Consider the following 13,461-nt stretch of genomic DNA (forward strand, 5'->3'; position numbering starts at 1 on the left):
TTCCGGAGACACCTGAAACCCCACCTCTTTAAGGAATACCTAGGATAGGATAAAGTAATCCTTCTCACCCCCCTTAAAAGATTTAGATGCACTATTGTAAAGTGGCAGTTCCACTGGATGTCATAAGGTGAACGCACCAATTTGTAAGTCGCTCTGGATAAGAGCGTCTGCTAAATGACTTAAATGTAAATGTAATGTCTTAGTTCAGAGTAGTTTCGGGTCTTAGTTCAGAGCCGCCCTATGGGATTCCCAATCACGGCCGGTTGTGATACAGCCTGGATTCGATTCAGGGTGTCTGTAGTGACAACTCTAGCATTGAGATGCAGTGCCTTAGACTGGCAGTATGTCTTGTGGATGGACAGAACAGGGTTCTACACCTCTAGCAGTATGTCTCGTAGATGGACAGAACAGGGTTCCACACCTCTAGCAGTATGTCTTGTAGATGGACAGAACAGGATTCCACATCTCTAGCAGTATGTCTCGTGGATGGACAGAACAGGGTTCCACACCTCTAGCAGTATGTCTCGTAGATGGACAGAACAGGGTTCTACACCTCTAGCAGTATGTCTCGTAGATGGACAGAACAGGGTTCTACACCTCTAGCAGTATGTCTCGTAGATGGGCAGAACAGGGTTCCACACCTCTAGCAGTATGTCTCGTGGATGGACAGAACATGATTCCACACTTCTAGCAGTATGTCTCGTGGATGGACAGAACAGGGTTCTACACCTCTAGCAGTATGTCTCGTGGATGGACAGAACAGGGTTCTACACCTCTAGCAGTATGTCTCATAGATGGACAGAACAGGGTTCAGTTCAACACTTCTAGCAGTATGTCTCGTAGATGGACAGAACAGGGTTCTACACCTCTAGCAGTATGTCTCGTAGATGGACAGAACAGGGTTCTACACCTCTAGCAGTATGTCTCGTAGATGGACAGAACAGGGTTCTACACCTCTAGCAGTATGTCTCGTAGATGGACAGAACAGGGTTCCACACCTCTAGCAGTATGTCTCGTAGATGGACAGAACAGGGTTCAGTTCTACACCTCTAGCAGTATGTCTCGTAGATGGACAGAACAGGGTTCTACACCTCCAGCAGTATGTCTCGTGGATGGACAGAACAGGGTTCAGTTCTACACTTCTAGCAGTATGTCTCGTAGATGGACAGAACAGGGTTCCACACCTCTAGCAGTATGTCTCGTAGATGGACAGAACAGGGTTCCACACCTCTAGCAGTATGTCTCGTAGATGGACAGAACAGGGTTCAGTTCTACACCTCTAGCACTATGTCTCGTAGATGGACAGAACAGGGTTCAGTTCTACACCTCTAGCAGTATGTCTCGTAGATGGACAGAACAGGGTTCAGTTCTACACCTCTAGCAGTATGTCTCGTAGATGGACAGAACAGGGTTCTACACCTCTAGCAGTATGTCTCGTGGATGGACAGAACAGGGTTCTACACCTCTAGCAGTATGTCTCGTAGATGGACAGAACAGGGTTCAGTTCTACACCTCTAGCAGTATGTCTCGTAGATGGACAGAACAGGGTTCAGTTCTACACCTCTAGCAGTATGTCTCGTAGTTGGACAGAACAGGGTTCTACACCTCTAGCAGTATGTCTCGTGGATGGACAGAACAGGGTTCTACACCTCTAGCAGTATGTCTCGTGGATGGACAGAACAGGGTTCTACACCTCTAGCAGTATGTCTCGTAGATGGACAGAACAGGGTTCTACACCTCTAGCAGTATGTCTCGTAGATGGACAGAACAGGGTTCTACACCTCTAGCAGTATGTCTCATGGATGGACAGAACAGGGTTCCACACCTCTAGCAGTATGTCTCGTAGATGGACAGAACAGGGTTCTACACCTCTAGCAGTATGTCTCGTAGATGGACAGAACAGGGTTCAGTTCTACACCTCTAGCAGTATGTCTCGTAGATGGACAGAACAGGGTTCTACACCTCTAGCAGTATGTCTCGTGGATGGACAGAACAGGGTTCTACACCTCTAGCACTATGTCTCGTAGATGGACAGAACAGGGTTCTACACCTCTAGCAGTTTGTCTCGTAGATGGACAGAACAGGGTTCAGTTCTACACCTCTAGCAGTTTGTCTCATAGATGGACAGAACAGGGTTCAGTTCAACACCTCTAGCAGTATGTCTCATGGATGGACATTCCTCCTTGCTCCTCATTGCTCCTCATTGCTCCTCATTGCTCCTCATTCCTCCTCATGGCTCCTCATTCCTCCTCATTGCTCCTCATTGCTCCTCATTCCTCCTCATTGCTCCTCATTGCTCCATTGTCCCATAGCTCCTCATTCCTCCTCATGGCTCTTCATTCCTCCTCATGGCTCTTCATTCCTCCTCATTGCTCCTCATTGCTCCTCATTGCTCCTCATTGCTCCTCATTGCTCCTCATTGCTCCTCATTGCTCCATTGTCCCATAGCTCCTCATGGCTCCTCATTGCTCCTCATTGCTCCTCATTCCTCCTCATAGCTCCTCATTCCTCCTCATGGCTCTTCATTCCTCCTCATGGCTCCTCATTGCTCCATTGTCCCATAGCTCCATTGTCCCATAGCTCCTCATTCCTCCTCATTCCTCCTCATTCCTCCTCATGGCTCTTCATTCCTCCTCATTGCTCCTCATTGCTCCTCATTGCTCCATTGTCCCATAGCTCCATTGTCTCATAACCTTCTCTATTGCCAGTAACATCTCTTGGCAATATAATGCTTCCAAAAAGTACTAGTGCATCACTCACTACCTTATCACTACCTACCTTATCTCTATCAGCAGAAAACCGTTTAGTTTGGTAGTTTGTAGCAACGGCTTCAAAACATCCAAGAAAGAAGAAGTTTGAGTCATTGATAACATATTCAGACACAAAGATGACCTTTCTTTCTCACGCAAACAAGGTGTTGCACAACTCTACCCTGTAAACTAGATGTGAAGAATAGAGCTAGTTAACAGGTTACTCTACCCTGTAAACTAGATGTGATGAATAGAGCTAGTTAACAGGTTACTCTGTAAACTAGATGTGTAGAATAGAGCTAGATAACAGGTTACTCTACCCTGTAAACTAGATGTGAAGAATAGAGCTAGTTAACAGGTTACTCTACTCTGTAAACTAGATGTGTAGAATAGAGCTAGTTAACAGGTTACTCTACCCTGTAAACTAGATGTGTAGAATAGAGCTAGTTAACAGGTTACTCTACCCTGTAAACTAGTGAAGAATATAACTAGTTAACAGGTTACTCTGTAAACTAGATGTGTAGAATAGAGCTAGTTAACAGGTTACCCTGTAAACTAGATGTGTAGAATAGAGCTAGTTAACAGGTTACTCTACCCTGTAAACTAGATGTGTAGAATAGAGCTAGTTAACAGGTTACCCTGTAAACTAGATGTGAAGAATAGAGCTAGTTAACAGGTTACTCTGTAAACTAGATGTGTAGAATAGAGCTAGTTAACAGGTTACCCTGTAAACTAGATGTGTAGAATAGAGCTAGTTAACAGGTTACTCTACCCTGTAAACTAGATGTGTAGAATAGAGCTAGTTAACAGGTTACTCTACCCTGTAAACTAGATGTGAAGAATAGAGCTAGTTAACAGGTTACTCTACCCTGTAAACTAGATGTAACAGAATAGAGCTAGTTAAGAGGTTACTCTACCCTGTAAACTAGATGTGAAGAATAGAGCTAGTTAACAGGTTACTCTACCCTGTAAACTAGATGTGAAGAATAGAGCTAGTTAACAGGTTACTCTACCCTGTAAACTAGATGTGAAGAATAGAGCTAGTTAACAGGTTACCCTGTAAACTAGATGTATAGAACAGAGCTAGTTAACAAGTTACTCTACCCTGTAAACTAGATGTGTAGAATAGAGCTAGTTAACAGGTTACTCTACCCTGTAAACTAGATGTGTAGAATAGAGCTAGTTAACAGGTTACTCTACCCTGTAAACTAGATGTGAAGAATAGAGCTAGTTAACAGGTTACCCTGTAAACTAGTGAAGAATAGAGCTAGTTAACAGGTTACTCTACCCTGTAAACTAGATGTGAAGAATAGAGCTGTATCCTCACTGCATTACAACCCTTATAGCCGTTGTTGTTTTAGGTCCAAACAGGAAGGATATAACCCACCAGAGGCTGTATCCTCACTGCATTACAACCCTTATAGCCGTTGTTGTTTTAGGGCCAAACAGGAAGGATATAACCCACCAGAGGCTGTATCCTCACTGCATTACAACCCTTATAGCCGTTGTTGTTTTAGGTCCAAACAGGAAGGATATAACCCACCAGAGGCTGTATCCTCACTGCATTACAACCCTTATAGCCGTTGTTGTTTTACATCAAGCAGTGTTGTTCCAGGTCCTGTATAGTAACTTTTTAGGATAGATTTAGCCTTTTTTGGCTCGTGTTTAAACATCACATGAGTAAAGGATGGAGCCCAGGCCCTATAGATTAAATTACCTAAATAGGCTACTCTGAGAGAATGTTCAACTCTGCCCTTGGCTTTGTCCCCCCCCCGCCCCCCCAGACAGAGTTCTAATGTTGTGTATTGAGGAGATGTTAATGAGCTCTAATGGGAGACGTGCTGTGCTGTGAGTAGATTCTCTGTCCCATAGATATAGAATGACTAGAATGGGGATTTTTCCAATTCCTGGAAACTTGTCTTGGTGGGTGGAGCTGACCAGCGGCCATATTGGGTGTACCTCGGCCTTGAGTGTGTGTGTGTCCCAGACAGAGCTCTAATGTTGTGTATTGAGCTGACCAGCGGCCATATTGGGTGTACCTCGGCCGTGAGTGTGTGTGTGTGTGTGTCCCAGACAGAGGTCTAATGTTGTGTATTGAGCTGACCAGCGGCCATATTGGGTGTACCTCGGCCGTGAGTGTGTGTGTCCCCCAGACAGAGGTCTAATGTTGTGTATTGAGCTGACCGGCGGCCATATTGGGTGTACCTCGGCCGTGAGTGTTCTAGTCACATGACTGTGGTTCGAGGGACTTTCTCCCTTCACTTCTAAAAACGAGTTGTTTCTATGGTGACGAGTGTCTTTCTTGACCTCACCTGGACACGTTCTCTGATAATCCTTTTATGACATTAGAGAAACTACTGCAATCCTAAGATGCTTCATATCTCTACTGGGGAAAGTGTCCACGCCGCCCAGAGGTTTGTTAACAACACTGGGAGACGGGCAGAGACTGGAGAGGAGAGAGGACATGGACAGAGACTGGAGAGGAGAGAGGACATGGACAGAGACTGGAGAGGAGAGAGGACATGGACAGAGACTGGAGAGGAGAGAGGACATGGACAGAGACTGGAGAGGAGAGAGGACATGGACATGGACAGAGACTGGAGAGGAGAGAGGACATGGACAGAGACTGGAGAGGAGAGAGGACATGGACAGAGACTGGAGAGGACATGGACAGAGACTGGAGAGGAGAGAGGACATGGACAGAGACTGGAGAGGAGAGAGGACATGGACAGAGACTGTAGAGAGGACATGGACAGAGACTGTAGAGGAGAGAGGACATGGACAGAGCCTGTAGAGAGGACATGGACAGAGACTGTAGAGGAGAGAGGACATGGACAGAGACTGTAGAGGAGAGAGGACATGGACAGAGACTGGAGAGGAGAGAGGACATGGACAGAGACTGGAGAGGAGAGAGGACATGGACAGAGACTGGAGAGGAGAGAGGACATGGACAGAGACTGGAGAGGAGAGAGGACATGGACAGAGACTGGAGAGGAGAGAGGACATGGACAGAGACTGGAGAGGAGAGAGGACATGGACAGAGACTGGAGAGGAGAGAGGACATGGACAGAGACTGTAGAGAGGACATGGACAGAGACTGGAGAGGAGAGAGGACATGGACAGAGACTGGAGAGGAGAGAGGACATGGACAGAGACTGGAGAGGAGAGAGGACATTTAACACTGAGGAAAGATGGACAGAGACTGTAGAACAGAGAGAGGACATGGACAGAGACTGTAGAGCAGAGAGAGGACATGGACAGAGACTGTAGAGCAGAGAGGACATGGACAGAGACTGTTGAGCAGAGAGAGGACATGGACAGAGACTGTTGAGCAGAGGAGAGAACAGAGACTGTAGAGCAGAGAGAGGACACGGATAGACTGTAGAGCAGAGAGAGGACACGGACAGAGACTGTAGAGCAGAGAGAGGACACGGACAGAGACTGTAGAGCAGAGAGAGGACACGGACAGAGACTGTAGAGCAGAGAGAGGACATGGACAGAGACTAGAGCAGAAAGAGGACATGGACAGAGACTGTAGAGCAGAGAGAGTACATTTAACACTGAGGAAAGATGGACAGAGACTGTAGAGCAGAGAGAGGACATGGACAGAGACTGTAGAGCAGAGAGAGGACATGGACAGAGACTGTAGAGCAGAGAGGACATGGACAGAGACTGTTGAGCAGAGAGAGGACATGGACAGAGACTGTTGAGCAGAGAGAGGACATGGACAGAGACTGTTGAGCAGAGAGAGGACATGGACAGAGACTGTTGAGCAGAGAGAGGACATGGACAGAGACTGTTGAGCAGAGAGAGGACATGGACAGAGACTGTTGAGCAGAGAGAGGACATGGACAGAGACTGTTGAGCAGAGAGAGGACATGGACAGAGACTGTTGAGCAGAGAGGACATGGACAGAGACTGTAGAGCATAGAGAGGACATGGACAGAGACTGTAGAGCATAGAGAGGACATGGACAGAGACTGTAGAGCAGAGAGGACATGGACAGAGACTGTAGAGCAGAGAGAGGACATGGACACAGACTGTAGAGCAGAGAGAGGACATGGACACAGACTGTAGAGCAGAGAGAGGACATGGACACAGACTGTAGAGCAGAGAGAGGACATGGACACAGACTGTAGAGCAGAGAGAGGACATGGACAGAGACCGTAGAGCAGAGAGAGGACATGGACAGAGACTGTAGAGCAGAGGAGAGGACAGAGACTGTAGAGCATAGAGAGGACATGGACAGAGACTGTAGAGCAGAGAGGACATGGACAGAGACTGTAGAGCAGAGAGAGGACATGGACACAGACTGTAGAGCAGAGAGAGGACATGGACACAGACTGTAGAGCAGAGAGAGGACATGGACACAGACTGTAGAGCAGAGAGAGGACATGGACACAGACTGTAGAGCAGAGAGAGGACATGGACAGAGACCGTAGAGCAGAGAGAGGACATGGACAGAGACTGTAGAGCAGAGGAGAGGACAGAGACTGTAGAGCATAGAGAGGACAGAGACTGTAGAGCATAGAGAGGACATGGACAGAGACATTTACATTTAAGTCATTTAGCAGACGCTCTTATCCAGAGCGACTTCTGTAGAGCAGAGAGAGGACATGGACAGAGACTGTAGAGCAGAGAGAGGACATGGACAGAGACTGTAGAGCAGAGAGAGGACATGGACAGAGACTGTAGAGCAGAGAGAGGACATGTACACAGACTGTAGAGCAGAGAGAGGACATGGACAGAGACTGTAGAGCAGAGAGAGGACATGGACAGAGACTGTAGAGCAGAGAGAGGACATGTAACACGGAGGAAAGTAAATCAACCTACTTTCATTTACCTGTTAATCCATTTCAGTTTACAGGAAACTGATATAGTTTGTTTCTCTTTAGACTCCCTTTGTATGTTCTGTATCACACTCATCTTCCCTCACAACAATCTGATGTCTGTTTTTATGGTTGGTTAGTTAACTAGGCCTCTAAGCTTGACTTTACTAGAATTACCTGGGAAGTAGATGACTGTGAGGTATCTAAGTTAATATCTCAAAGACTCTGAAACAGTGTTATCTTGTTTAGTAGTTAGTTAGTATCTCCGCTAGGCCCTTGGCCAGTTGGTTGTACAACAACCATGTGAAGGACCCTGTCTTTGTTACTGTAGTGTTTGACTGATATAATTGCATTTGACCCATTCATGTGTTACTAGTGGGTTGACAGCCACTTCTGTTCACTGACTTCCTGCCAACGGTACAAGACTACATTACCACCAGACTACATTACCACCAGACTACATTACCACCAGTCTCTTCCCTCAGCCGCTGTAGAAAACAAGACTACATTACCACAAGACTACATTACCACAAGACTACATTACCACCAGACTACATTAGCACCAGTCTCTTCCCTCAGCCGCTGTAGAAAACAAGACTACATTACCACCAGACTACATTACCACCAGACTACATTACCACAAGACTACATTACCACCAGACTACATTACCACCAGACTACATTACCACAAGACTACATTACCACCAGTCTCTTCCCTCAGCCTCTGTAGAAAACAAGACATTACCACCAGACTACATTACCACCAGACTACATTACCACCGGTCTCTTCCCTCAGCCTCTGTAGAGAACAAGACATTACCACCAGACTACATTACCACCAGTCTCTTCCCACAGCCGCTGTAGAGAACAAGACATTACCACCAGACTACATTACCACCAGACTACATTACCACCAGTCTACATTACCACCAGTCTACATTACCACCAGACTACATTACCACCAGTCTCTTCCCACAGCAGCTGTAGAGAACAAGACATTACCACCAGACTACATTACCACCAGACTACATTACCACCTGTCTACATTACCACCAGTCTACATTACCACCAGACTACATTACCACCAGTCTCTTCCCTCAGCCGCTGTAGAGAACAAGACATTACCACCAGACTACATTACCACCAGACTACATTACCACCAGTCTACATTACCACCAGTCTCTTCCCACAGCCTCTGTAGAAAACAAGACTACATTACCACCAGACTACATTACCACCAGACTACATTACCACCAGTCTACATTACCACCAGTCTCTTCCCACAGCCTCTGTAGAAAACAAGACATTACCACCAGACTACATTACCACCAGTCTCTTCCCACAGCCGCTGTAGAAAACAAGACTACATTACCACCAGACTACATTACCACCAGACTACATTACCACCAGTCTCTTCCCACAGCCTCTGTAGAAAACAAGACATTACCACCAGACTACATTACCACCAGACTACATTACCACCAGACTACATTACCACCAGTCTCTTCCCACAGCAGCTGTAGAGAACACGACTACATTACCACCAGACTACATTACCACCAGTCTCTTCCCACAGCCTCTGTAGAAAACAAGACTACATTACCACCAGACTACATTACCACCAGACTACATTACCACCAGTCTCTTCCCACAGCCTCTGTAGAAAACAAGACATTACCACCAGACTACATTACCACCAGACTACATTACCACCAGACTACATTTCCACCAGTCTCTTCCCACAGCCTCTGTAGAAAACAAGACATTACCACCAGACTACATTACCACCAGACTACATTACCACCAGACTACATTACCACCAGTCTCTTCCCACAGCCTCTGTAGAAAACAAGACTACATTACCACCAGACTACATTACCACCAGACTACATTACCACCAGACTACATTACCACCGGTCTCTTCCCACAGCCTCTGTAGAAAACAAGACATTACCACCAGACTACATTACCACCAGACTACATTACCACCAGACTACATTACCACCAGTCTCTTCCCTCAGCCGCTGTAGAGAACAAGACTACATTCTACATTCCAGTCTTTGGAGATAGGTTGTTGACTGTGTGTAGAGTGGCGTCTGTGTGTAGAGTGGCGTCTGTGTGTAGAGTGGCGTCTGTGTGTAGAGTGGCGTCTGTGTGTAGAGTGGCGTCTGTGTGTAGAGTGGCGTCTGTGTGTAGAGTGGCGTCTGTGTGTAGAGTGGCGTCTGTGTGTAGAGTGGCGTCTGTGTGTAGAGTGGCGTCTGTGTGTAGAGTGGCGTCTGTGTGTAGAGTGGCGTCTGTGTGTAGAGTGGCGTCTGCGTGTAGAGTGGCGTCTGCGTGTAGAGTGGCGTCTGCGTGTAGAGTGGCGTCTGCGTGTAGAGTGGCGTCTGCGTGTAGAGTGGCGTCTGCGTGTAGAGTGGCGTCTGCGTGTAGAGTGGCGTCTGCGTGTAGAGTGGCGTCTGCGTGTAGAGTGGCGTCTGCGTGTAGAGTGGCGTCTGCGTGTAGAGTGGCGTCTGCGTGTAGAGTGGCGTCTGCGTGTAGAGTGGCGTCTGCGTGTAGAGTGGCGTCTGCGTGTAGAGTGGCGTCTGCGTGTAGAGTGGCGTCTGCGTGTAGAGTGGCGTCTGCGTGTAGAGTGGCGCCTGCGTGTAGAGTGGCGCCTGCGTGTAGAGTGGCGCCTGCCTGCCTGTAGAGTGGCGCCTGCCTGCCTGTAGAGTGGCGCCTGCCTGCCTGTAGAGGGGCGCCTGCCTGCCTGTAGAGTGGCGCCTGCCTGCCTGTAGAGTGGCGCCTGCCTGCCTGTAGAGTGGCGCCTGCCTGCCTGTAGAGTGGCGCCTGCCTGCCTGTAGAGTGGCGCCTGCCTGCCTGTAGAGTGGCGCCTGCCTGCCTGTAGAGTGGCGCCTGCGTCTAGAGTGGCGCCTGCGTCTAGAGTGGCGCCTGCGTCTAGAGTGGCGCCTGCGTCTAGAGTGGCGCCTGTCTGTAGAGTGGCGCCTGTCTGTAGAGTGGCGTCTGTCTGTAGAGTGGTGTCTGTGTATATCTCCTACTAGCTAGATTAACATCAGCAACATGTGATCTGGTTGCGGTCAACAAAGTAAGGAATTGGACCACTGTCTCTTTAAGACTGGAGTTGTATCACTTGTCCCATGTTGTACCAGTTGTTCCTTGTGAGGATGTCCACATCAATGCATCTTAACCGAGGCACATGACCCCCCCTCCCCTCCTGTTGATTTCAGAAGCCAGTAGTTCCTTGTGAGGATGTCCACATCAATGCATCTTAACCGAGGCACATGACCCCCCCCTCCTGTTGATTTCAGAAGCCAGTAGTTCCTTCCCAATAGGGATGTGGTCTGTTGTTTTCTCCAGAGGAATAGAGGAAGCATGTTCATTATGGACTTCGACTTCAGTCATCAGATGTTGTTGTAGTTAGACCATACAGAACACCATGAGGTAAGACTGTTACTCAGATGTTATTGTAGTTAGACCATACAGAACACCATGAGGTAAGGTTATTGTAGTTAGACCATACAGAACACCATGAGGTAAGGTTATTGTAGTTAGACCATACAGAACACCATGAGGTAAGACTGTTACTCAGATGTTATTGTAGTTAGACCATACAGAACACCATGAGGTAAGGTTATTGTAGTTAGAACATACAGAACACCATGAGGTAAGGTTATTGTAGTTAGAACATACAGAACACCATGAGGTAAGGTTATTGTAGTTAGAACATACAGAACACCATGAGGTAAGGTTATTGTAGTTAGACCATACAGAACACCATGAGGTAAGGTTATTGTAGTTAGAACATACAGAACACCATGAGGTAAGGTTATTGTAGTTAGACCATACAGAACACCATGAGGTAAGACTGTTACTCAGATGTTATTGTAGTTAGACCATACAGAACACCATGAGGTAAGACTGTTACTCAGATGTTATTGTATCCTCTTGACTTCCCATTGACTTGAGGACCTTGTTGTTTTTCAGGAAAACTGACATTGAAGATCCCTTGGAAGAACTTGTACAATGATGCTGTAGTTGCAACGTTAGATGGTCTGTATCTGCTGGTGGTTCCTGGAGCAAGTAAGGAACCGTTTATACCCTCTATCTTTGTGTTCTATGGCTCTAAATGATTCTAAAGGATTCCAAACGATTCCAAATGATTCCAAAATATTCTAAAGGATTCCAAACGATTCCAAACGATTTTAAAGGATTCCAAATGATTCTAAATGTTTCCAAATGATTTAGTGTTGGCCTACATCTAGCCCTTACATGCCAGTGTCATGAATTGATTCATAACAACACTCTTTGAGATTTGTGACACTTGATTATAAGACTTGTAATACTGTCCTGTAGACTGTTATGCCACTAAACACTGTCACGATGACTGTTATGCCACTGTAATAATGTCCTGTACTATAATGAGTTACAGTGGCCTCCAGCCATCAACGCTCCTTAGGAAGATCTATTTCAATGACGCTATCTGTGTTTCAGCTGTGTCTCAGTTACGTACATGTCCATACAATGGTAAGAGGATCCTCCAGTCTGGGTTCAGGGTGGTGAACTGAGACCAATCAAGTCTCTCTCTGGACTCTGCCAATGTCCTCTTTCTCCTTCGTTTAACACTGGGTCACTCCAACTCCTGTCCTAGAGAGCTTCTGGGTGTGCAGGCTTTGTTCCAGCCCTGCAGTAACACAACTGAATCAGCGAATCTGAAATACCTTAATTTGATTTATTTAAATCCGGTGTCTTAGTGAGGGGCTGGAATAAAAGCCTCCACGACCCAGAACTAGACTATACCGTTAGTCGTTTCAGCTTGATGATTCCACACTGGTACTGTAGTAGTGTAGTATTAGAATGGTTTGTAATTGTGGGTTTTATTCTGGAATCTTCTGAGCTTCTCCAGACTGTTTTTGTTGTTGTTGGGGGACCTGTTTTTCGATGGCAAGGTTTTGTCTTGAGAACACATGAATAGTTAAGTCAGATACTGACACAATGACAGTTATACGGTACCTGTATATCCGCTTTAAGTCATTATCCTGTCCCTCTGATTTGTGGACTTACATTAAACACCAGCTCCAATCTACTAACAGGTGTTTTACATCCTTGGTTGGTTATGGGGTCTATACCTCCATTACACACCAGCTCCCATCTACTAACAGGTGTTTTACATACTTGGTTGGTTATGGGGTCTATACCTCCATTACACACCAGCTCCAATCTACTAACATGTGTTTTACATCCTTGGTTGGTTATGGGGTCTATACCTCCATTAAAACACCAGCTCCAATCTACTAACAGGTGTTTTACATCCTTGGTTGGTTATGGGGTCTATACCTCCATTAAAACACCAGCTCCCATCTACTAACAGGTGTTTTACATCCTTGGTTGGTTATGGGGTCTATACCTCCATTACACACCAGCTCCAATCTACTAACAGGTGTTTTACATCTTTGGTTGGTTATGGGGTCTATACCTCCATTACACACCAGCTCCAATCTACTAACAGGTGTTTTACATCTTTGGTTGGTTATGGGGTCTATACCTCCATTACACACCAGCTCCAATCTACTAACAGACAGATGGTGTTCTATATCCTTGGTTGGTTATGGGGTCTATACTTCCATTAAAAACCAGCTCTAATATACTAACAGACAGATAGTGTTTTACATCCTTGGTTGGTTATGGGGTCTATACCTCCATTACACACCAGCTCCAATCTACTAACAGACAGATAGTGTTTTACATCCTTGGTTGGTTATGGGGTCTATACCTCCATTAAAACACCAGCTCCAATCTACTAACAGGTGTTTTACATCCTTGGTTGGTTATGGGGTCTATACCTCCATTACACACCAGCTCCCATCTACTAACAGGTGTTTTACATC

General features: G+C 46.4%; 1 protein-coding gene across 1 annotated transcript in view; it reads left to right on the forward strand.

Moving 5' to 3' along the window:
- Positions 1–13,461, forward strand: part of LOC135571004 (intermembrane lipid transfer protein VPS13C-like) — a 152,930-nt gene that overhangs the window by 11,743 nt on the left and 127,726 nt on the right. The window contains exon 4 of the mRNA XM_065016820.1: positions 11,561–11,656. Coding sequence (XP_064872892.1) covers positions 11,561–11,656 — 96 coding nt within the window. The remainder of the gene's footprint in view (positions 1–11,560; positions 11,657–13,461) is intronic.

The sequence above is a fragment of the Oncorhynchus nerka genome, unplaced genomic scaffold, assembly GCF_034236695.1.
Source record: "Oncorhynchus nerka isolate Pitt River unplaced genomic scaffold, Oner_Uvic_2.0 unplaced_scaffold_850, whole genome shotgun sequence".
NCBI lineage: Eukaryota > Metazoa > Chordata > Actinopteri > Salmoniformes > Salmonidae > Oncorhynchus > Oncorhynchus nerka.